Raw genomic sequence first — 25050 nt, 5'->3', positions numbered from 1 at the left:
GGACTTCAATCCCCTCTCAGCCATGGAAACCTAGTGGCTGGCCTGGGGCATGACATGTTCTCTCAATCTCAGAGGAAGGCAATGACAAACCTCTGAATTAATCTTGCCAAAAAGGCTCTAGGATAGGGCTGCCATATGTTGGAGGAGTTGAACTGAAAGTACATAACAACCATCAGACTTTGAATGAACTGAACCTGTTGGCAGGATATTGGGAGGAAAGTTTCAATAATTGTGAAGCCAGCACATGTGATAATTAAACAGTAAAAGAAGATATGTGTATTGAGGCCCCATCTGCACTGCCATATAATGCAGTTGTTGAATCCAGATTATCTGCTTTGAACTGGATTATATGGCAGTGTAGACTCATTTAATTCAACTCAAAGCAAATAATCTGGATGCTGAGACTGGATTATATGGCAGTGTAATTCCAGCCTGAGAAAGGCCAGTATCGTTTCCTAACATCAGGCTGAACAGAAGGAATTGCCACAGAAGAAAATTTCTTTTCTCCCTAGACTCATGAGAAATATATCAAATGAAGGCAGCTTTCATAAAAAGCGTAATACTTTTAGAAGTTTCCTTTGGCTGTTCTAGTACTATTCTCCCTCTTCCATCTTCTTTCTGCTTCTCATAACATGACTTTGATCCTTGGGGAAACTTAAAAAGAGTGCAGGGAACTAGTGGAAAAGAAGGGGTGTGATATTTTAAAACTTTGATTTGGGTCTGTGATAGACTCTACAGATGCTGATCTATTCTCCCACAGCTAGAAAGACCCACAAAACAAGTTCGTGAAGCAGAAGAACGGCTCAAGGCCATCCCTCAGTTTTGCTTTCCAGATGCCAAAGACTGGAATCCAGTATCAGAATACAACAGGTAAACTGTCCTATTACTCTCCAGGCGAAACGTCAGGAGAAATGCCTCTAGAACATGGCCATATAGCCCGAAAAAACCCACAAGAACTGAGTGTCCTATTACTAGTCATAACTGTGGGTTATATAGTGACAAAATTCAAACAATGTTTTTGCCCTTTGTTCCATGAACAATGTTGCTTTTTGCCTTCCATTTTGCTGAACCAGGATACCTACTCCCTCTCACTGTTCACAACTCATGAAGGTGTAATTTGCTTAGTATTGTGGTAGGACAAAAGTGATGTTGCTCACATTACTTTGAATTCTGACTGTTATGGAAAATTTGCCATAAGAAATAAGAAAACTTACCTGCCCTGTTTGTTTCCTGAAATTATCCAAATTGTTTCCAAAATTGCAGAAAGAATTTGAATATTTTTCTCCATTGATTTAGAAAACAATGCTGTCAGTGCTTTCTATCCTCAACATATCCTCTCTTTTCCTTAAAATTCTTTTTCTCTTGTTGAGAGAGTGATGTGTCGACTAGAAAAAAATCATTTTGGGGTTTGGGACAGATTATGAGAAAGGAAATTGGGAATCTTTCTCCAATTTGCATTGTAATCCAAGATGGAAGAGAATTTTAGAGCATGCTTCATTTTATAAATTGGCAGCATTTTTTCTCTGAGCCCAGCTGAAGAGAACCTAATCGGCATGCCTGTATTTTTGTTGTTGTTTGTTCTTATATGGTTTTGGATGCAGTTAAAAAACTATAACCAAATGAATGCGATGTTTAGGGATTCCTGGTTAGTGTTTAGCTAGCCTCTGACTTGAAAACTCTAGCTCAGGCATTAGCTAATTTTGGACCTCCAGGTATTTTGGGCTTCAACTCCCAAAATTCCTAACAGCCAGTAGCTGTTAGGAATGGTGGGAGTTGAAGTCCAAAACACCTGGAGGTCCAAAGATTGTCCATGCCAGCTTTAGCTTGCAACTATTGAAGTCAATTGAGATTTAATTGAAACTCTACTACACTGTTTTTAAAATTAGCTCAACCTATTAATTAAATGCGGGGGCCCTGGTGGTGCAGCGGGTTAAACCACTGAGCTGCTGAATGTGCTGACCAAAAGGTTGGCAGTTTGAATCCAGGGAGCAGGGTGAGCTCCCGCTGTTAGGCCCAGCTTCTGCCAACCTAGCAGTTCAAAAACATGCAAATGTGAGTAGATTAATAGGTACCCCCCAGGGTCGGACGCGACTAGACTTAATGTCAGGGGACACCTTTACCATAAATTATTACTTAAATGAAGGGTGAAACTTATTTGACTCTTCAAATGTTGTTGGATTGTACATTTCAGCAGCCCTACCAGCGTAGCAAATGGTGAGGAATGCTGGGAACCACAGTCCAACATGGGCTGCATGGTTCCCACCTCAGGTTTACACCATTTTCTTGTTGACCACTATAAGTGCAACTCTCTCTTACAGCAATAAGGTGAAAGAAGTAGAAAGGGGGAATTAATTTCAAAATAGTACATACTAGGACTAATTTCTTAATGCTTGTGATGCTCAGTAATTATTCACATATGGAGAGAACAAATTCAAAATTCTTTAGTTACTGTCAAAACCTCACTAAGGCTGTTTTCTCTGTTTGGACAATATCTCAATATATGTCAAAAAGTTTTATTCATTGAAAAGAATCCATAACTTAACACCTGCATTTAAACAATGTAGTAAAATGTGGGGTAATTTTTCTTATAGTGAGACATTCTCTTTCATGCTGACTGGAGAAGATGGCAGCAGAAGATTTGGTTATTGCAGACGATTACTAGTAAGTAAAACTACTACCTCCCCCAAAGTCCTAAATTCCAACATGCTAAGGACTAGCCTGAAGGAGAGACCATTAAGGGGAAACAAGATAGCATATTAAATATTCTTTCTTGATTCAGAAAGTGGGAATAAAAATAAAAGGGATTTTCTGCCTTCTGTCAATTTATATCATCCTCTGGCATCGACAGTAAGTTGATCAATGCAACTCTGTGCTGATTAACACCATGCTGAATCAAGGCTGGTGGCATTTTTAATTACTGCAAAATAACTCATGGAGTAAGTGTAATATTTCTCCTAACTTAGAAACAATGACGATAATAGTAAGTCAGAACTAAAGATTGTTGTTGAAAATTATGGTTGAAATGATAGCACACTGTCCTCCTTTTGTAGGGATTTGAAAACCTGGATGTTCCAGCAAGTTTTTGAGAGTGATTAGTCCCTAGACTTATTTCCCAGGTAGCTAGATAGCACTTTGTCCTGCACGTCATTCACTTCCCTGGCCCTATTATTTAAAAGGGCTGTGCTATCCCATACCCAGCCCTTTTATAGTTGGCCATGTCCATTCGTAACCCTGGCCAATGGTTTTGTTGAACTTCTACTGATGGAGCTACAATGAAATGGGTTTTCAATATTTTATCTGTAGTGTGTTTTAGTAGATTTTTTTGTATTTTATGATGTTTTCAGTTGTTGTTATTTTGTCTGTTAAGTTTAATTAGATTGTGTTATATGCTCGAATGTGTTAATTGTATCGTTTCTTTCTGGCAACTGAATGTTTACCTTACATGTTGGAAACCACTCTGAGTCACTATGGGGAGACAGGGTAGTATACAAACAAAGGTTTATTATTATTATGGAGAGTTTTCATAATATTTGCACTGCAGCACTGAAAGTTGGTTCAGACACAATGCACATTCAAAGGAAACATGCATGTGAAGAAAACCTTATTTTGGAATAATAATAATACTTTATTTCTATACTTCCCTATCTCCCAAAAGGGACTCAGAGTGGTATACAACAAAAGATGGGCAAACATTCAATGTCTGAGAATCATAACATAATAAAGCACTTCAAATGATAAACAATCAAATAGAAAGCATCAGAATTTACTTATAAAACAACTCAATAACAAATGTGAAATTTAAATATACAAAGTAAAATTATTGGGACACATTTCTCTAATGACTCTAATAATGGTCAGAGGTAATTAACACATTTAAAATGAATCATACAGTTAACAATAAGCAATCTAGACACAGGTAAGTCTCTATGAGCGGAATCAAAATTTAATGTATGCTTGAGAACACTGACTTTTTAACTGCTTCTTAAGGGAGAGGAGGGAAGGGGCAGTTTTGTTCTTTTGGAAGAACAAACGTTTCCACATTTGAAGCCTTTGTTCATGTGTTTTGTTTTGTTTTTTTTCTAAAATCCAAAACGTGTGTAAATTGATAAAATTCTTGAACAGTTAAATACAGTCATGCTGTGAAATCTGCTATAAATATAAAAATATGAAACTATTTGAAAATGCAACCATTCAGTCCCATCATTTTAACTCTGAGCAATGGTTGTTGTAAACATCAGAGAGCAAATGTCTGAAAAGGGGTGGGTGTTCCCTGAAATGTCTGGGTCTTTTTCAGAAGCACAAGGTTGAAAAGGGAACTGAACAGTCAGAGTAGCACCCCACTCCACTCCCCAGTAGAAGAAGTGGCATTGTTGGTAGAAGCACAGATTCCAACCGGTCAGAAGTGCTTCATTACTTATAAGTGTAATTTGTGAGCATAAAACGTAGTATCACAATTCTTGAAAAGAGGATTAGAACTGAAATAGATTCCATGAAGAAAGAGAGTTTTGGAGAATGTAGATGCTCACCATTATTTTTAAACTCCGTGGCATTGTAGTCTTAAAATATTTTACACATGCACACACACCACAACTAATACTTCATTAGCCCAAGGTCTTCGACTAAATTGTGAGCAGTTATTGTTCCTGCTTTTATATATGACCCAGGAATGCAGTGTTTTTACTGGCACTCAGCAAGAGAGCTCTTAGCTGGTAGCTGTCCAGGATGCCTGGCATGGCCACAGCATTCCTGCAGATTTGACACAATGATTTTAACCCAAATCCCACATGCTAGATATAATCACTTGATGCTTTGAGAAGGCGTTTTATACCTAATATGGACAAAGAGAGTTTTGCTTTTTCAGAAATGTGACGTCTGCTGAGCAGCAGGTCTTGATCCAAAAATAGACTCATCTGTATTCACTTAACTCCATTAAGTTTATTCATGGGTTTTTTTTTTCACTGCAGGAGCGCAGGCACCTGCTGACCATCCCAGTGATACTCAGGATAAAACAATAATCTCAGGTTTCTCTTCAGTTGTGTTTAGTTTGATCATGAAAGTATTCACTGAAGAAGACATTTTGGAAGGCTCATAGCAATGAGATTCATAGTCTTCTTTGATTTAATTGAAAGCATCAATATTTTTGATATCTTACTTTTGGTTTTGTTTACAGCACTAGCAGACACCCATTTGCAGGGTTGAAATTTCTTGTCTGCTACCTGTAGTTTTCCACAGACTCAGGGTTTCCAGGAAGTTTCCTAATCCCCAGAATCCATTTTGGAAATATACAGGAAGCTTCATAAGCAAAAGGAACTGTTCCAACAGAAGCAGTTCCATCTGTTGAACAACCCCATTGGATCATCAACAAATAATATTTAATTTATTTGATTAGATTTATATTCTAGTTTTCCACACAGAAGGACATGTGATTTAACATATCTCTGCCATTTTATACGCATAATGAGGGAACAGTTACATAAATTATGCAGAAGAGTGGGGATATGCCCAAGCAGGATGGATTCTAGCTCACTTCATGAGTACAGCCTTGCTTAATCGAATTTTTCCTAGTTGTCTTTTGTTGTGAAAGAGCCATAGCATGGGCCTAGTTATATAAATGACTCAAAATGCAAACTCATTAGGAGAGGGATGTGGTGGTTGTTTCAATCACAACCTGCTCCACATTAGTAAGATACTGTACATTGATGAGTGCTTATTCCCAGCCACCCTCCTAAGTTGCATTCATGTCATATTTTATGGTAAAAAGAAGGGTATGAGTTGCAATAATTAAAAGTAAGTAATCTTTTAATTATTGAGTTGCAATAATTAAAAGTAAGTAATTCGTTTGACATGATGTTGGAGAGTATGTATGTGTCGCATCATGATCCCTAATATGGATAAGCATTCCTCAAGACTTGCATTTCATGCCTTAGGAGAAAAAAATTATAATGATTTCTCAAGAGTGTCTCATTGAGTGAACAAAAGAAAGATTCATGTGTGGAATTGTGGTCCAAAGTGTAATTATATCAATAAACATCAATTCAAACCTCACTCTTTTTCTTTCTTCTTAAAAATACTTCATTGTTGACAGCCAAGTGGAAAAGGACCTCGACTACCTGAGGTGTATTGTGTCATCAGTCGCCTGGGTTGCTTTGACTTGTTTTCCAAGGTAAGCTATTCTTTTTACACTGACTTTGTGTTTGCTGCTCATAGAGAATCTTTTCACCTAATGAATCATGATAGAGGATTCTTGGCTTGATAGGTGATAACAGTATTTTAGAATTACTATGTTTGACAGCTCATCTCTGTTACTGGTTTTATCAAAGAATGCTTTGTTACTTCTGTGTCTGAAAAAGCATTTAGATTTGAAAAACATCTGTGTCTGTCAATATTGGAGTGTACTCACTCTGTCTCGCTCTCTCCTGCACTTTTGGCTGAGTTGTAATTCTTGGCACATAAAGTTGAGCTGATGAGCCAGAATAACACTAACTCGCTATCTGTTTATTGCCAGATATAAGGAATGCTTGCACAGACTTCCTTTTGCTGGTGGTTGGATCTTCTCTCAGTGCATATCTAATCTTCATGGTCTATACTGCCTACATGTTCAGGTTCCATTAATTCCAAAGAGTGATAGTTTTGTGGGCAGTGCAACAAGTAGTATCTGTACACCCAAAAGAATGATGTCAGCCTTGGAATTCTCCCATTCCATATTACCTCTCCTTTTGTTTCCAGGGCCTGCTCCATATATGTACTTTCACTGCAGAGCTAAAATATTGAGGCAAAAGTATGGAAAGTTCATTATCCCCAAACATACTTAGAGAAAACAGCATTGTATATATTAGATCTATTAGCCTAAGCTGCTTCGTTCTCTCTCTCTTCACAGACACACAGATTAAATATGTCATTTGTTGTTATATGCCTTTAAGTTCTTTTTTCTTCGTGTCAGGAGCGACTTGAGAAACTACAAGTTGCTTCCAGCGTGAGAGATTTGGCTGTCTGGAAGGACGTTGCCCAGGGGATGACCTGTTGTTTTGATGTTTTACCATCCTTGTGGGAGGCTTCTCTCATGACCCTGCCTGGGGAGCTGGAGTATTTCACACAAGAGGCATATTTATCTTAGTAGATGAAATATTTGGTTATTAGTTTGTTAACGCTACTGTTATTTACTCTGACTGGCAGCATTCTTAATGGTCTTGTGGTGAAATTGGTTGTTTGGTTCATTTAATGGGAGAAATTAGAGATTGGATCTGCAAAGTATGTCCAGTGCCACTAAGCTTATGATTAGATAAAGTGTGTCCAGTGCCACTAAGCTTATGATTCCTCAACTTAGTCCATGCTTACCACATCATGACAGAGTTATGGAACTAGTGTTCCAGAAATGTCCTTCAAGAAAGCTGGCTTTCTGGTGGAATACTGTGGCTAGCACTTCATGAAGAAGAAATTCTGGGCTGGGCATGTTTTTAATTGAAGATCTTCAATGCTAGAGCTGCCACTATGGAAAAAGAAAAAAAAATTGAAAGCGTTGAACTATGAAGCCATGAGTGAGATCCTCCAGTGGGATTTCACAATGTCAATCCCCACAGGTGGAATTATATGTGTGAATGTGTGCCCTGATTCCAGTGTTGAATTGTAAAGTTGATAACCCAATGTGTAACAAAATATACAGTTGAATGTGCACAAGATTGCATATCTGATTGTGTGAATGCGTACAAATTTGAACACACATAGGGATTTCCATCTCTACTTCTGTGACTTTTGTTGGCGTAATGTAAATCACGTGTAGTTTGTGCTTTATCAGACCACACACTGTCCTGCCAGAAAAAGAATATATTCCACACAGATGATAAGTAAAGAACAAGTAGCTTACTCTTCGTAAAACATAACATATTTACAATCATGAGGTCAGTTGCATTGACTCACGCAATCTCCTTTTAGAGAGAAATAAATGGTCTTTCGATGTCCATGTGGAAAATCTCCTTCCAACAGCTCATGAAGCAAGAGCTGTCTCCCTCTTTGCAAGCACCTGAATAACTCAAGCCTGAATATGAAACTAATGCTAAAATTCCCAGCAAGCTCCCTGAGCGTGGCCCAACCAATCAGCTTTGTGCCTTGCATCTTACGGTTAATACACACACACTATCTGAATTCTTACATGCCCTAACAACTTTGAGCTGGAAGCATTCTTTGTATATGGGGTTAATGTACCAAATTGACCCTGTATACAACAATAAACCACTGAGCTCCTGAACTTGCTGATAGAAAGGTTGCAGGTTCGAATCCGGGGAGCGGTGTGAGCTCCCTCTGTTAGACCTAGCTTCTGTCAACTTAACAGTTAAAAAAATGCAAATGTGAGTAGATCAATAGGCACTGCTCCGGCGGGAAGGTAACAGTGCTCCATGCAGGCATGCTGGCCACATGAGGTTGGAGGTGTCTTCGGCGTAGAAATGGAGATGAGCACCAACCCCCAGAGTCAGATACGACTGGACTTAATGTCAGGGGAAAACCTTTACCTTTACCTATACCAAATTGCTTCTGTGGAGGAACTTAATCATGGCATAATAAGAAACCAAAAGGATTCTGCCCTGTGTAAAAAAACATATGCAATTTAACTAGTATTTCGTCTGAGTAAAGGTAAGATAGCTGGGAGTTGGCAATCCATGGCCTTCCCCATGTATGTTGCCCCTGGCTTAACTTCCAAAGTGCTCTGATAATGTATAGATCTGGGGTCGGAACAACTGGTTTCCTTCCTTTGTCTGTTTGGATGGAAAATTGGGGAGGGGGAGAGAGAGAGATGGCCATTCCCATTTCATTGTTTTCTCCCCATTCACTACTGAAAAGAGAAAGAAGGCCTTTAATTGATTACACCCAAGAGAGTGAAAACTTTCACAGACAAAAGGGTTTCTATGCTTCTAATGCAGCATGTGAATTCTCCTTTCTCTTTCATATTTGGCTGTGATGGATCAGATACTGGATGAAGTTGAAAGAAGGAGAGGAATATCTGCTGCTCTGGTTTACCCATTTATGCGAAGTCTGATGGAATCTCCTTTCCCCGCACCTGGAAAGACCATCAAAGTCAAGACTTTCCTGCCTGGAGCTGGAAATGAGGTAAAAAGAAATGCTAAACCATGAAGCGAAACTTTATCAAACACAGCTGCTCCCACAAATAGTCAACATAGGATGAGAGACAGTAGATCTCAGAGAAACTGTTACAGCTTTGAAGATAATGCTCTTGTAATAGTTTTTTTTTTATTAAATGGTAATTTCCATTTATAAGCCATTTCATTAGGTTTACATTTCTGTGTATGAGAGAGGAGGGGAAGCGAGAGAATGAAAATGAATGAGTGGGTGAGTGATTGAGAGTGTTTGGAAAGGTACTTTATATTTGCTTAACAGCTTACCGTGTACTTCAAGGCCTCTTGGTTTTATCTGTGAAAATTAAGAGGTTGTCAGGTTTTATCACAAGGTCAGCAAATCAGCAGTCAGTCTCAAAGCATTTTCACCTTACTAATCCTCATTCATTGTTAAACCAGGAAGGTGGAAGTCACACAAAGCAAGAAGGATGGAATTAGAAGTTGTCACTTGTGCTTAGATAGTTCTGTACTGCAGAATAATTTTGCACTTCTGCCTATATTTGGTCATTAAAAAGCTACAGGAACTCTGAACCATATGTCTCTCTCATTCAGATTGAGAGATCTTTTGTTATAGAAACCAACTAGCAAAGCGAGAGATAATACCTGGATTAGTAAGATGTAAGCTAACTCTTTTTGTGTCGTAATGTATAAATCATGAATCAAATGTCTGTTTCAGCTTGTAAATTCAGCTTCATAAGCCAGTTTATACATCAAATTCATGCCAAGACTGGTTAAGAAAAAATGCACATAATATGGTATATGTTGAGGGTGGCAACTGTGGCAGGTTTGGGGGCCAGTTTTCTGCCACTAGGGTGCACGGACCACTGAAATGCCACCACAATCACCTCAAAAACAGAGTGATAATAATAATAATAATAATAATAATAATAATAATAAGCCTAACATTCACATGAAAACTGGTCCAGTTGGAGCATGATTTATGTTTGTGGAAATGCATTCAGGTCATAGAGCTTCGGCGACCGATGGATTCTCGCCTGGAGCATGTGGACTTTGAGTGCCTTTTCAAATGCCTGAGTATTCGACAGATCATCAGAATCTTTGCTTCCCTCTTACTGGAACGACGAGTGATCTTCATAGCAGAAAAACTCAGGTAAGCCAATGAAGAACTTCATAAAGACTGCAATATCTAGTGGTATGAAGCAGTTTGTGAAGAGGCTCACAAACCATAGAATCATAGAATCATAGAATCAAAGAGTTGGAAGAGACCTCATGGGCCATCCAGTCCAACCCCCTGCCAAGAAGCAGGAATATTGCATTCAAATCACCCCTGACAGATGGCCATCCAGCCTCTGTTTAAAAGCTTCCAAGGAAGGAGCCTCCACCACACTCCGGGGCAGAGAGTTCCACTGCTGAACTGCTCTCACAGTCAGGAAGTTCTTCCTAATGTTCAGATGGAATCTCCTTTCTTGTAGTTTGAAGCCATTGTTCCGTGTCCTAGTCTCCAAGGAAGCAGAAAACAAGCTTGCTCCCTCCTCCCTGTGGCTTCCTCTCACATATTTATACATGGCTATCATATCTCCTCTCAGCCTTCTCTTCTTCAGGCTAAACATGCCCAGTTCCCTAAGCCGCTCCTCATAGGGCTTGTTCTCCAGACCCTTGATCATTTTAGTCGCCCTCCTCTGGACACTTTCCAGCTTGTCAATATCTCTCTTGAATTGTGGTGCCCAGAATTGGACACAATATTCCAGATGTGGTCTAACCAAAGCAGAATAGAGGGGTAGCATTACTTCCTTAGATCTAGACACTATGCTCCTATTGATGCAGGCCAAAATCCCATTGGCTTTTTTTGCCGCCACATCACATTGTTGGCTCATGTTTAACTTGTTGTCCACGAGGACTCCAAGATCTTTTTCACACGTACTGCTCTCGAGCCAGGCGTCCCCCATTCTGTATCTTTGCATCTCATTTTTTCTGCCAAAGTGGAGTATCTTGCATTTGTCACTGTTGAACTTCATTTTGTTAGTTTTGGCCCATCTCTCTAATCTGTCAAGATCGTTTTGAATTCTGCTCCTGTCCTCTGGACTATTGGCTATCCCTCCCAATTTGGTGTCGTCTGCAAACTTGATGATCATGCCTTCTAGCCCTTCATCTAAGTCATTAATAAAGATGTTGAACAGGACCGGGCCCAGGACGGAACCCTGCGGCACTCCGCTCGTCACTTCTTTCCAAGATGAAGAGGAAGCATTAGTGAGCACTCTCTGTGTTCGTCCACTTAACCAATTACAGATCCACCTCACCGTAGTTTTGCCTAGTCCACATTGGACTAGTTTCCTTGCCAGAAGGTCATGGGGGACCTTGTCGAAGGCCTTACTGAAATCCAGGTACGCTACATCCACGGCATTCCCCGCATCTACCCAGCTTGTAGCTCTATCGAAGAAAGAGATCAGATTAGTCTGGCATGACTTGTTTTTGATAAATCCATGTTGACTATTAGCGATGACTGCATTTGTTTCTAAGTGTTTGCAGACCACTTCCTTAACAATCTTTTCCAGAATCTTGCCCGGTATCGACGTGAGGCTGACCGGACGGTAGTTGTTTGGGTCGTCCTTTTTTCCCTTCTTGAAGATTGGGACCACATTGGCCCTCCTCCAATCTGCTGGAACTTCTCCCGTTCTCCAAGAACTCTCAAAGATGGTTGCCAATGGTTCCGAAATGACTTCCGCTAGTTCCTTCAATACTCTTGGGTGTAGTTGATCTGGCCCTGGGGACTTGAACTCATTAAGAGCGGCCAGGTATTCCTGGACGACTTCTTTCCCAATTTGGGGTTGGATGTCCTCCAATCCCTCATCCACTCCATCTTGCTGAGGTTGAAGACTCTCTTTTTGTGAGAAGACCGAGGCAAAGAAGGCATTAAGTAGTTCTGCCTTTTCCCTATCCCCTGTCAGCATTGCCCCATCTTCTCCTCGAAGAGGTCCTATCGCCTCCTTGTTTTTCCTTTTTCTACTGACATAAGAATAGAAGCCCTTTTTATTGTTTTTAATGTCCCTGGCAAGTCTGAGCTCATTTTTTGCTTTAGCTTTGCGGACCTTTTCCCTACAGGTGTTGGCTATTTGTTTGAATTCTTCTTTGGTGATTTCTCCCTTTTTCCACTTCTTGTGCATGTCTCTTTTGTGTCTTAGCACAGTTAGAAGTTCTTTGGACATCCATTCTGGCCTCTTTGCACTTGTCCTATTTTTTCTCTTTGTTGGCACGGTTTGCAATTGCGCCTTGAGTATTTCACTCTTGAGAAGTTCCCATCCATCCGTAGCTCCCTTGTCTTTTAGTATCTGTGTCCACGGAATGCTGCTCAGCGTTTCCTTCATTTTTTGGAAATCAGCTCTCCTAAAGTCCAAAATGCGGGTTTGACTTGTCTTAGTTTCGGCCTTCCTTTGTACCTCAAATTGCAGGAGCACATGGTCACTTGCCCCTAAGGATCCTACCACTTCGACCGCATCGATCAGGTCCTCCACATTTGTTAGGATGAGATCAAGAGTAGCCAATCCCCTTGTTGCCTCTTCTACCTTCTGGACCATGAAATTGTCTGCAAGGCAAGCGAGGAATTTGTTGGACCTTGTACTCTTGGCCGAGTTTGTTTTCCAGCAAATATCGGGATAGTTGAAATCGCCCATGACTACTACATCTCTTTTCTGTGCCTGTTTGGTCAACTGTTGGCAGAAGACTTCATCAAGATCTTCCTCCTGGCTTGGGGGTCTGTAGTAGACACCTACAACAACGTCTTTTTGAGTCCCAGTTCCCTTGATTCTTATCCAGATGATTTCAAGCTGGTTTCCCAGATTGCTGTCTTGAATTTCTTCTGCAGCATAAGAGTTTTTGACATATAAGGCTACTCCGCCTCCTCTCCCCTTTGTTCGGTTTCTGTGAAAGAGGTTATACCCCTCGATATCTACATTCCAGCGATAGGAGTCATCCCACCAGGTTTCAGTGATGGCTATGATATCATATTTGTGGTGTTGTGCTAGAAGTTGGAGTTCGTCTTGTTTATTTCCCATGCTCTGTGCATTAGTGTAAAGGCATGTGAGCCCCTGGGATCTTCCCTTGAGCTGTTTAATTGGGATTATTGTGCTTTTGGTACGTGGTCCTTGTTGTGTTTGTGCAGCCCTCCGTTTAGCCTTCTGGCGATTCCCAGACATTATGGGTAAAGTAGTGTTCGCAAGGCTGTTGTCCCCCTCCCCCGGTGGACCTAGTTTAAAGTGCGTCTAATGAGGTTTGCGAGTCTGTGAGCAAAAAAGTGTTTTCCTACTTGTGTGAGATGCACCCCATCCCTTGCCAGTAGGCCATCCTCCTGGAATAGCAGGCCATGGTCGAGGAAGCCAAAGCGTTCCTCCTGACACCATTTTCTAAGCCAGTCATTGACCTGTACTATTTTTCTGGCTCTTGTGGGTCCGTGTCTTACAACAGGGAGGAGGGATGAAAAGACCACCTGTACATTACATTCTTTTAGTATTGCTCCTAGAGCTCGAAAATCATTTGTGATCTTTTGAAACGTATGCCTTGCAGTATCATTGGTTCCTACATGAATCAACATGAGGGGAGGACGGTGATAGGGCTTGAGGAGCCTGGTGAGCCTCTGAGTGATATGGTGTATTTTTGCCCCCGGTAGGCAGCATATTTCTCGAGCCATCCCATCTGGTCTGGAAATGACAGCTTCCGTTCCTCTAAGGAGGGAGTCGCCTACTACCAAGACCTGTTTACTTTCAGGAATGACAGCGCCCCTTTTGTGCAATGTAGTGTGTAGGTCTCCAGAAAAGTGATCCTGTTGGTGTGAATTGTGTAGGTGAAAAGTGTTGTCCTCCTCCTCGACATCCCCGGTGCATTCGTCAAGGACAATCCATTGAGATTCGTCCGAGAGCCTATGGTTCTCCTGTATGTGTTCCTGTTGCTCCTGGTCTATGGTTGGGGATGGTACACCTGCAGGATTGTGCAAGTGTGAATGTTGTGAAGTGTTGTCCCTGTCAGGGCTATCCCCCGCACACTGATCAAGGATGAGCCACTGATCAGTATCTAAGCCATTCTGGTCTTCCCCAATATGTTGTGTTTCTTGGTCAGGTGCTAGTTGTGTGAGAATTTGGAATCTATTGTGTAACTGCAGCTGAGCGGAGGTATTCTGAGGAGGCTTCTGGGTCCTATGTGTCCTTCTAAGGGTGACATTTCTCCAAGCCTGAGGGTTGTCCACATCTGAGGTGCTGTTCTGTTGAGCCTCCCCGTAATGTTGGTGTGATATGGGCTGCGTGTCTAGGCCAGTGTGGTGAGTGGTGTCTAAGAAGAGCTCAAGTTCCTGAATGTCCTTAAGGGTCTTAATACGGTCCTCGAGTTGTCGTATCCTGTGTTCCATGCGAGTGATCTGTGTACACTTGGGGCAGATGTAATTGAGTAATTGTAGTGTGAAAAAGCTGAACATGCCACAGCTTGTGCATGAGATGGGAAGTTTCCGTGTTTGTTCCATCTGGAGGTTGCTAATGCTCTTGGTGTGTGTTTGATGTTGTTGTCTGTATGCAGGGGTGAAAGTATAGGTTACTGAGTGTATGAGTTTGCGCGCGCCTAACGGCGCGCGCGACACTGGTTTATATAGGATAACCAGGAAGCCCCGCCTCTTAGCAGTTAGTTTTTAAACTCAGGAAGCCCCGCCTCTCAAAGAAAGCAGCCCTGAAAGCTGTTAAATTCAAACAAAGCTTACCCTGAAGCAGAAGGAAACAAAATGGGTTCCTGCTTCCTCAACTTCTGTGGAAAGCCCAGCTGCCCCTTGGGTTCAGACACTGGTTTATATAGGATAACCAGGAAGCCCCGCCTCTTAGCAGTTAGTTTTTAAACTCAGGAAGCCCCGCCTCTCAAAGAAAGCAGCCCTGAAAGCTGTTAAATTCAAACAAAGCTTACCCTGAAGCAGAAGGAAACAAAATGGGTTCCTGCTTCCTCAACTTCTGTGGAAAGCCCAGCTGCCCCTTGGGTTCAGACACTGGTTTATATAGGATAACCAGGAAGCCCCGCCTCTTAGCAGTTAGTTTTTAAACTCAGGAAGCCCCGCCTCTCAAAGAAAGCAGCCCTGAAAGCTGTTAAATTCAAACAAAGCTTACCCTGAAGCAGAAGGAAACAAAATGGGTTCCTGCTTCCTCAACTTCTGTGGAAAGCCCAGCTGCCCCTTGGGTTCAGACACTGGTTTATATAGGATAACCAGGAAGCCCCGCCTCTTAGCAGTTAGTTTTTAAACTCAGGAAGCCCCGCCTCTCAAAGAAAGCAGCCCTGAAAGCTGTTAAATTCAAACAAAGCTTACCCTGAAGCAGAAGGAAACAAAATGGGTTCCTGCTTCCTCAACTTCTGTGGAAAGCCCAGCTGCCCCTTGGGTTCAGACACTGGTTTATATAGGATAACCAGGAAGCCCCGCCTCTTAGCAGTTAGTTTTTAAACTCAGGAAGCCCCGCCTCTCAAAGAAAGCAGCCCTGAAAGCTGTTAAATTCAAACAAAGCTTACCCTGAAGCAGAAGGAAACAAAATGGGTTCCTGCTTCCTCAACTTCTGTGGAAAGCCCAGCTGCCCCTTGGGTTCAGACACTGGTTTATATAGGATAACCAGGAAGCCCCGCCTCTTAGCAGTTAGTTTTTAAACTCAGGAAGCCCCGCCTCTCAAAGAAAGCAGCCCTGAAAGCTGTTAAATTCAAACAAAGCTTACCCTGAAGCAGAAGGAAACAAAATGGGTTCCTGCTTCCTCAGATTTTCATTAAGGCACCTTTAATTTGCTTTCAGTAGTTATGCCTCCTTTCTGATTTTTTTTTAATAAAAAGGCCATGTTTATTTTAGCTTTCCTCAACTTGTTTTTTAATAATCAGTAACTAATAACTTGTGATAGTCCTTGCAATCCTACTACAACTGTTGCACCATAGATTGACCATTGGCATTCCAGAGTGTAAAACTAAATTACTTGGGTTGTGACCTTTTGCTATAGTGCTTGTTTGATATTATAGACATATTTATAGGCAAGGGAAACAATTAACTCTGAATTAAAGCTTCTTGTTCCAGAAGTACATCAGTAGTGGACTGTTGGACTTTAAATATTTTCTTCAACAGACAGAAACGTTTCTGAGCACAAATTGAGACAGACGTATTGTTGACAGGAGCCAATACATGTCAATTGCATGACATTTGTGCAACCACATGCTGCACTGTTCCTGTCACAATTTGTAAATAAGTGACATATATAAATTGGTAAATTAATGTGTGTTTGGTATGTTGTTTGTGTTGGAACATTCATTGGGTCACAGAAAAGTCCATTTGTCAGAAGGTTTTTTTCCATTTATTGCATTCTGTGGCAACCCTTGTGAAGTAGGAAGGATGCAATTCATTGTAACATTTCCACAGGAGTCCTTTTGGGAGATGGTACTGAATTTCAAGGGGGGGGGGGTGCGCAGCAAGATCTTTGTGGGCGATCATGTGTAGAATCTCTACCAGTCCCTTTACAGTTTACGAAGAATGGTGACATCACTCGTTATAAGTGATCTAAGTATTCCTGATTGGCAGTTTGGTGCCATGGTACTTTTCCAGTTGACGTCAGTGGTTCATATCTGAGAAACACTGTTCAAACTAGACTTTGCTCCCCTCCTTCGCCATTGCCTGGGTGGGGAATACTGCATTAAATTCCTTTGAAATATCACTGGACTGACATATTTCTATGTTTGTCATAGTGGACTTTATGATAAAGAGACTGGTAATAAGAGCTAATCATTGCTTCATGAATTATTTTGATCCTGCCCCTTGTTAAGGACACAATTACCTTTAAATGTCATTGCAGGTAAGTGAGGGAAACCTGTTCAGACAATTATCAACAGCTTATATAATATACTGAAGAATTTCATTTATATGGTAATCTGGAAAAGAAAGTAAAAATACTATATTCCAAACCTACATTTCTTGCTAAATATCTCTACACATTTGATTTTGTTCTTGTTCTTTTGTGTTCAGTGCCCAATAAGATAATCCTTAAACATGACTCATGTCTTTTCAACATGAAGTTTATATTGGCTTGGATTCATGGGAAAAATACTTGATCAAAAGAAGGAGTTAAGAGTTATTCTTTATGTTGTCACCATGGTTAGAGCAGCTTTGTACAAGAGGATAGTTGATAATTGGCTGATGTGATGTGGAAGGTATGCACTTCCTTCGCACTTTGTGCCCCAACTCCAGCTTTATCATTGGTGTTCTGCAGTTTGTCACAAAACTCACTTGCTGCAATCAAGTCAACATACAAATTGAAGCAAGACTGCTTTGGCCAGCTGTGTAGTCTTAGATTTTGACCAAAGCCATCTACTCCCACAGAAGAAGAGGATTCATTTCTTAATGGCAAAATAAACAAACATATTGTAGGGATTGGTAGGCTACAGTCAATGCCTTTGACAGGGCAATACAATCCTATCCATGTAGACTTGGAAGAAATCTTGGTATTTAGCTACTCAAGAGTTATTTGTCACATTACTTACAGTAGAATCTCACTTATCCAACCTTCGCTCATCCAAAGTTCTGTATTATCCAACACAGTCTGCCTCCCACCCGGATCCACAGCTGTTTCAATACATTGCAATGAAGGGACAGAGAGTTTCATCTATGCTGGTGATCGTGCCATTACCACTCAAGCAGGGAGCTTTGAGATGGTAGAACAGAAGCTCTCCGAAGCTCTAGGTGCTCTTACTGCCTATTACAGGGAAAACCAACTCATCCCTAATCCATCTAAAACACAGACATGCACCTTTCACCTTAAGAACAGACAAGCATCCCAAGCTCTGAGGATTACCTGGGAAGGAATCCCACTGGAGCATTGCAACACACCCAAATACCTGGGAGTCACTTTGGACCATGCTCTGACCTACAAGAAGCACTGCCTGAACATCAAGCAAAAAGTGGGTGCTAGAAACAACATCATACGAAAGCTGACTGGCACAACCTGGGTATCACAACCAGACACAGTGAAGACATCTGCCCTTGCGCTATGCTACTCTGCTGCTGAGTATGCATGCCCAGTGTGGAAGACATCTCACCACACTAAAACAGTAGATGTGGCTCTTAATGAGACATGCCGCATTATCACAGGATGTCTGCGCCCCACACCACTGGAGAACTTACACTGCTTAGCCGGTATTGCACCACCTGACATCCGCCGGGAAGTAGCAGCCAATAGTGAAAGGACCAAGGCAGAAACATCTCCAGCTCATCCCCTGTTTGGGTATCAACCAGCACGCCAATGACTTAAATCAAGACATAGTTTTCTTAGATATACAGAGACACTCGCTGGAACACCCCAGCAAGCAAGAGTACAAAAGTGGCAGGCCCAAACCCAGCACCTCAATCCATGGGTGATACCAGATGAGAGACTCCCCCCTGGGCACACAGAAGACTGGACGACTTGGAAGGCGCTGGACAGACTGCGCTCTGGCACCACGAGATGCAGAGCCAATCTTAAGAAATGGGGCTACAGGGTGGAATCCTCGGCATGCGAGTGCGGAGAAGAACAAACCACTGACCACCTGCTGCAATGCACCCTGAGCCATGCCACATGCATGATGGAGGACCTTCTTGCGGCAACACCAGAGGCACTCCAAGTGGCCAGATACTGGTCAAAGGACATTTAACCAACTACCAAATTTGCAAAATCTGTGTGTTTTTTTTCTTTTTCTTTTTAATCTGTGTGTTTGTTTTGCTCTGTTAGAATTGTAATATAATGGTATGGTTGCTGATGGTTTGAAGTCACCTTCCTACCCTGTTTGTTTTCTCTTCCTGAAACATTATCCTTTAAATATTCTTCATCATCTGCTTTTCCTGTAAATCCTGCCACATCATCTTTTGCTGTGGTTTTGCTTTTAATCTGGGCACTTGCTTCTTTTTACTCTGAATATAACCATTGTCCCAGAGTTTTAGAATATTCTGTATCTGGAGGCCTTTTCCCATGGTTACAGTTTTCAGTCAGCATTTTTGAACAGGCATTTTTCTTTCATGGCTAGAAACGGTCTCGTGGTCTTATTTTGATATTTTAAAGGGAAGAAATGTAACAAAATATGCATGGCATGTAATTGCTCCATTTGGAAGAAAGTGGGGATTTGGGTTCCAAGTTTTCAGTCCTTTTGTCCCATGAGACCAGAATGAATATTTGTGTCTGTTTATAAGTTTATACTGTCTTCAGAGCGTGTTACTACACTTTAAATGCCTTGTGGGTTATAATAATCTAAGTTGGCATCTTCCTAAACCTAAACAAACCCCTGCTTATAGCAGTGCCTTGTGTTTTCATGTAAAAGCCTCATGTTTGAGCTCTGTTAGTGCTCCTAATGAGCCTCCTTGGAAACCACCTATTTTCAACTGGAGTCCAAAATGTGCTTGTGGTAAAGAGGCAGTGGGAGCAGTTCATCACAAACCCAGTCCATAATTTTATATCTACAGTTCCATCCATTTTTGAAAGGTCTGTGGTGGTTTGCAGAATGGCAATTGTCTTGTGATGACCTGCTGAGATTACTAGTTAAGACTTTGGTGCAGTCTCAGACTACCCCCCACCCCCTCAAGCGCTCTTGCTGTAAAGGGATCTGTGATCCACTGTGGCATTTTAGGCTGCAGCCACATCTCAATTTGTAAATGTCAGTTGAGCTGTGCCTTCCTCTTGATACTTATACCACATATGATACATACAATAGAAGTATGTAGTGGTTAGATCAGTGTTTCTCAATCTGGGGGTCAGGACCTCTGAAGGGGGGGGGGTTGTGAGAGGGTGTCAGAGGGGTTGCCAAATATAATCAGAAAACACAGTATTTTCTGTTGGTCATGTGGGTTCTATGTGGGAAGTTTGGCCCAATTCTAATGTTGGTGGGGTTCAGAATGCTCTTTGATTGTAGGTGAACTATAAATCCCAGCAATTACAACTCCCAAATGTCAAGGTCTATTTTCCCCAAACTCCACCAGTGTTCACATTTGGGCAAATTGAGTATTTGTGCCAAGTTTGGTCCAGATCCATCATTGTTTGAGTCCACAGTGTTCTCTGGATGTAGGCAAACTACAACTCCAAAACTGAAGGTCAATGCCCACTAAACTCTTCCAGCATTTTCTGTTGGTCATGGAGATCTGTGTGCCAAGTTTGGTTCAATTCCATTGTTGGTGGAGTTCAGAATGCTCTGTGATTGTACGTTAACTGTAACGTTAACTGTAAATCCCAGCAACTACAACTCTCAAATGACAAAATCAACCCCCCCAACCCCACCAGTATTCAAATTTAGGCATATTGGGTATTTGTGCCAAATTTGGTCTAGTGAATGAAAATTCATTCAGCATATCATATATTTACATTATGATTCATAACAGTAGCAAAATTACAGTTATGAAATAGTAACTAAAATAATTTTATGGCTGAGTCATCACAACATGAGGAACTGTATTAAGGGGTCGTGGCATTAGGAAAGTTGAGATCAATTGGGTTAGATTAATTAGGTCAGGCTAATGGAGGGTCTAATACCCCCCATTATACTTCTTATCCTATAATGTGTAAATGTTTGAACATGATCCTTGTTTTCTGTTTAAAACAGGAAGGGCCTTCTTCGCTTCTTCCTGGTTTAGTACCAGAGTTTGGAAAGGTTACTTTTGTGGATTATAATTCCCAGTAACCTGGCTATGTTGACTGGAGGATTTTGGAAGTTTAGTCCCTCAAAGTAACTTTTCCAAGTTAATTGTACACTGCTAACAGTTTAGAAGGCAAGAAGATCAAACACATTGGATTTGTATGAAACCACCTTTAAAATTACTCAGAGTGTAATTTAAGTTAACGTTTTTTTCTTATTACACTGGAACCAAAAGAACAGGGTGTCTTGTAGCAACAAATTTGTTGTGCCATAAACTTCCAGTCACTAGAGCCCGCTTCCTGCTTGATTAAAGCTTATGGCACAATAAATCTGTTAATCTTTAAGGTGCTAATGTTTGCTTGTTTTGCTACAGCAGTCTCATATGGCTTCTTCTCTGGAAGCGCAAATCTGAAAAGAAAGTCATGTGTGGATTCCTGCCTTTGAACTCTTGTTACTATTTAGCTATGTCCCAGTGACATAATGCACTGGACAATTGGTATAGGCAAGTGAGGGAGGGAGCAAGAGGGCCGAAAGCAGAGAGCTCCCTAAAGTGTGGGAACTGTGCATGAGAGAGGATTTACATCACAGTCCTTCCCTCAAGAGGAGGGCATGCTGCAAAAGGACATTCTGTAGAAAGCAAATGATATGTACTGAGCACTATGTTTGTGCTCCTGATTTTAGATTAACATAGCTCTCTCATTTTAGTTCCATTTTCTTTATTTAGTTGATCACTTACACTTGAAACTTCCACAGGCATTAAAAGCAAGATAAAGAATTACGCTTGGAAGTCTGAAGCATGCCCAGCATTTTTCTTTCCCTGAATCCGATTTTTTTTAAATACACTCTATTCAATGAGATAAAAGACAAGGCCAACACGTCACATGTTGCACAGCAGTACTTCATGGGAAAAGTGTGATAAGGACCTTGCGTTAATCTTTTTGTCTGCAAGGTCAGGCAAGTCAGTTGCCTTTGGCATAAAGCTCCCTGTGCTCTTTAGTTCATTTCACTGGGAGGAGGACTTCTTACCAGGCCTGTAGCGAGGGGGGGGGGGATTAGGGGTTCAACTCCCCCCCCCCAAATTTTTCAGGTTAAAAAAAACTGGTTTACTCATGAATTTTAACCAAATCCCCATGCTAAGTCTATGAGATGAAAAAAATTAAGAGTCCCTCCAGAACTGCAAGCACTATCTCAAGCAAATTTTGACAATTTGTTCACTGTCATTACTTGCAGCAATAGCCGATGTAGTGAAGACATCTGCCCTTGCGCTGTGCTACTCTGCTGCTGAGTATGCATGCCCAGTGTGGAACACATCTCACCACACTAAAGCAGTGGATGTGGCTCTTAATGAGACATGCCGCATTATCACAGGGTGCCTGCGCCCTACACCACTGGAAAAATTACACTGTCTAGCCGGTATTGCACCACCTGACATCCGCCGGGAAGTAGCAGCCAATAGTGAAAGGACCAAGGCAGAGACATCTCCAGCCCATCCCCTGTTTGGGTATCAGCCAGCACGTCAACGACTTAAATCTAGAAATAGTTTTCTAAGATCTACAGAGACACTCACTGGAACACCTCAGCAAGCGAGAGTCCAAAAGTGGCAGGCCCAAACCCAGTACCTCAACCAATGGCTGATACCCAATGAGAGACTCCCCCCTGGGCACACAGAGGACTGGGCAACCTGGAAGGCACTGAACAGACTGCGCTCTGGCACCACGAGATGCAGAGCCAACCTTCAGAAATGGGGCTACAAAGTGGAATCCTCGACATGCGAGTGTGGAGAGGAGCAAACCACTGACCACCTGCTGCAATGCACCCTGAGCCCTGCCACATGCACAAGGGAGGACCTTCTTGCAGCAACACCAGAGGCACTCCAAGTGGCCAGATACTGGTCAAAGGACATTTAATCAACTCTCATACTCACAAATTTTGTAATCTGCTTGTTTGCTTTGCTCTGTTAGAAATGTAATATAATTTGACTGGTTGTTCTGACACGACAAAAATAAAATAAATAAAGCCGATGTAGTGAAGCAACCAAGCTGAGGTGTGTTGAATGCTCTCATTAAGGAGGCCAGACTTGGTGGAGGTGGTTGACAGGGGCGTAGCTGCAGGCTATTGAAGGCTGTTCTGCCCCCTGCTGTGCTCTTTGCTTCAGCGTGAGCTAGGAGGCAGGTTTCAACCCCATTCTGAAATTTTCAACCTCCCCCCCAAAATTTTCAACCCCTCCTGAAAAAAATTTCTGGCTACAACCCTGCTCCTTACTCTAGATGAGAAAGCACCTTTGGACAAAGACAGCACATTTACATTCAGTTAGGGATTGGTGGATTGCCACTCCCACATGGATTTAATTAAACTTATTTACTTAGTCAATGCACACCCTTTTCTTCCTAAAATGAGACTCAAGGCAACTCACAATAAAATTGTACAACTTCAAATTGAAATATAAAATGAATAAAACCAAAAAATACACAGTTAAAAATACAGCACCCATTCAAGTTAAGCAAGATCCATCACCAGAAACATGTCTGAATAAAGAGGCATTGCTTGCCATCAGACTGGCAAGAAGGAAGCTTATTCATCTTATAAAAAATGCTTGACTAAAGAATAGCAAAATTATTTTTTTAAGTCGAATGAACAAAGTTTACACTGTCCTGCAAAGTGCCACCGGGTGAGAGAATAGTATTTGGGAGTTATAGTTTTGGACTCCCCCCCCCCCCCCCAAAAAAAAAAAAATCATCAATCCATTAACCATGCTGGCTGGAGAGTTTTCATTCACAAAAGTAGCTTCCAAACTTATCCAGGGGAGAAAACAGATCTTCCAAGCTAGGACTTCCAGAATGTTGGTACCATCACTGGTAGAGATCTTTCATAATATCTTCAGAACTGTGCATGGGATGTAGAAGGAGATACAATGTCTCTCTTCCAGTTTCCCTATGTGAGGAGAGGATCCTGTAGGTGTTCCCAGCCAAAATCTTTTAGAGCTTTATTGGGGATAACTAGAAATTTAATAGCACCCAAAAGAAACAGGTGAAGGCTCCATAAAAGTGACCCTGATCAACACCACTAGAAAATGCCTTCTGCTCTAGCATTAGTTTTTGATTTTCTTTTCCCAAGGAAAGTTCCATAAAGAATGCTTTGAATGTTCTGTTGTTGCAATTGTGGGGGTAAGTTAACATTTAGTGTCCCAAAGTTGCTATAATTCATTATATGGACTTGTGCAGGACATTATAAAAGTAGTTGAAACCGTAGCTTCCAATGATTGCCTGCTTTCTTCTCCTACTTGCCTCATTCATTATGCTGAATGGATTGGATCAGCACAAGCCTTTGTACAGTTAACCTCAGATTTTGGCATGCCCAGCATGCTGGTATCTTGCTCCACATGAGGCATATGCTCTTCGGGTAAATTAGAAGCATGGAAGTACTCTGTTAGATGACAACATGGACATTTCATCTTGTCCCACAGAGCCTTGCTTACCACTGAAGTTTGGGAAGATAAAACAGATTGCATCATTTGCTAATTCTCATCATTAGTCTGAATTACAGCAGAATTAATATTTAATCTGATGTCCCACAAGTCAAAAAGGTAGCTCTTAAAAGCCCCTTTCTTCATTTTGTTTAACGACACCTGAATGGGTGAAGAAGCCATTTCACTGTTGCATAACAGAAAAGGAGTGTACTAGGAAGTGCTCTAGTTAAAAGACTTAGCAGGGAATTTCCCACAAAACTTAAATAAGTGTATTTGAATGTAAGGAGTGCCTTTCTTTAGAAATGAGAGAAAGTGTAACTATTTTTTGCTACATCCGTCAGAATGGAGGAATCTGAGAATGAGTGCTAACAAAGAGATTTGCATTTGACCAAGGTCAAGGACATCAAGCATTTTGGTGTTCCCATTTCCAAATTGCTTTGATGCATAAAGACAGGGCTTACATATTGTTTGAAAAATGTAAGCAGAGATGTACAACAAGGAGCCTAGTTGAAAGTGATTGCAAGAAGAGCTGATATGCAATTTCAGAAAGAAAGCTGCTGCTAGGCTAGTAATAGCTTTTTGAATAGGCTTGCTTTGGCCAGTGGCTTTGACAGAATTCATGTATGGCTATTACAAATTCAACAAGCACAGGGATTTTGAGGGAGGGGGATGATTGTGAGGAGGTGACGGAGGCACCTGCTTGTCCATCTTCGTGGGATTCTTTTAGGCTTGTTCTCCCTGAAGCCGTAGAGGAGGTTCTTGGGGCTGTGAGGGCGACCACCTCACCTCTAGACCCATGCCCATCTTGGCTCATTAAATCAGCCAGGGAGGGGTTGGTTGATTGGTTTGTGTTGATTGTCAATGCTT

General features: G+C 41.5%; 1 protein-coding gene across 3 annotated transcripts in view; it reads left to right on the top strand.

The window, feature by feature from the left end:
- The window catches only part of DENND2B (DENN domain containing 2B), a 178042-nt gene that overhangs the window by 137589 nt on the left and 15403 nt on the right, over window positions 1-25050 (top strand). For all 3 annotated transcript variants that reach the window (XM_060767217.2, XM_060767234.2, XM_060767225.2), the window contains 5 exons: window positions 761-870; window positions 2592-2661; window positions 6086-6163; window positions 8959-9099; window positions 10088-10236. In XM_060767217.2, coding sequence (XP_060623200.2) covers window positions 761-870; window positions 2592-2661; window positions 6086-6163; window positions 8959-9099; window positions 10088-10236 — 548 coding nt within the window. The remainder of the gene's footprint in view (window positions 1-760; window positions 871-2591; window positions 2662-6085; window positions 6164-8958; window positions 9100-10087; window positions 10237-25050) is intronic.

Source organism: Anolis sagrei, chromosome 1 (genome assembly GCF_037176765.1).
Source record: "Anolis sagrei isolate rAnoSag1 chromosome 1, rAnoSag1.mat, whole genome shotgun sequence".
NCBI classification, from domain to species: Eukaryota; Metazoa; Chordata; class Lepidosauria; order Squamata; family Dactyloidae; genus Anolis; species Anolis sagrei.
This window is presented reverse-complemented; position numbering and strand designations above follow the sequence as displayed.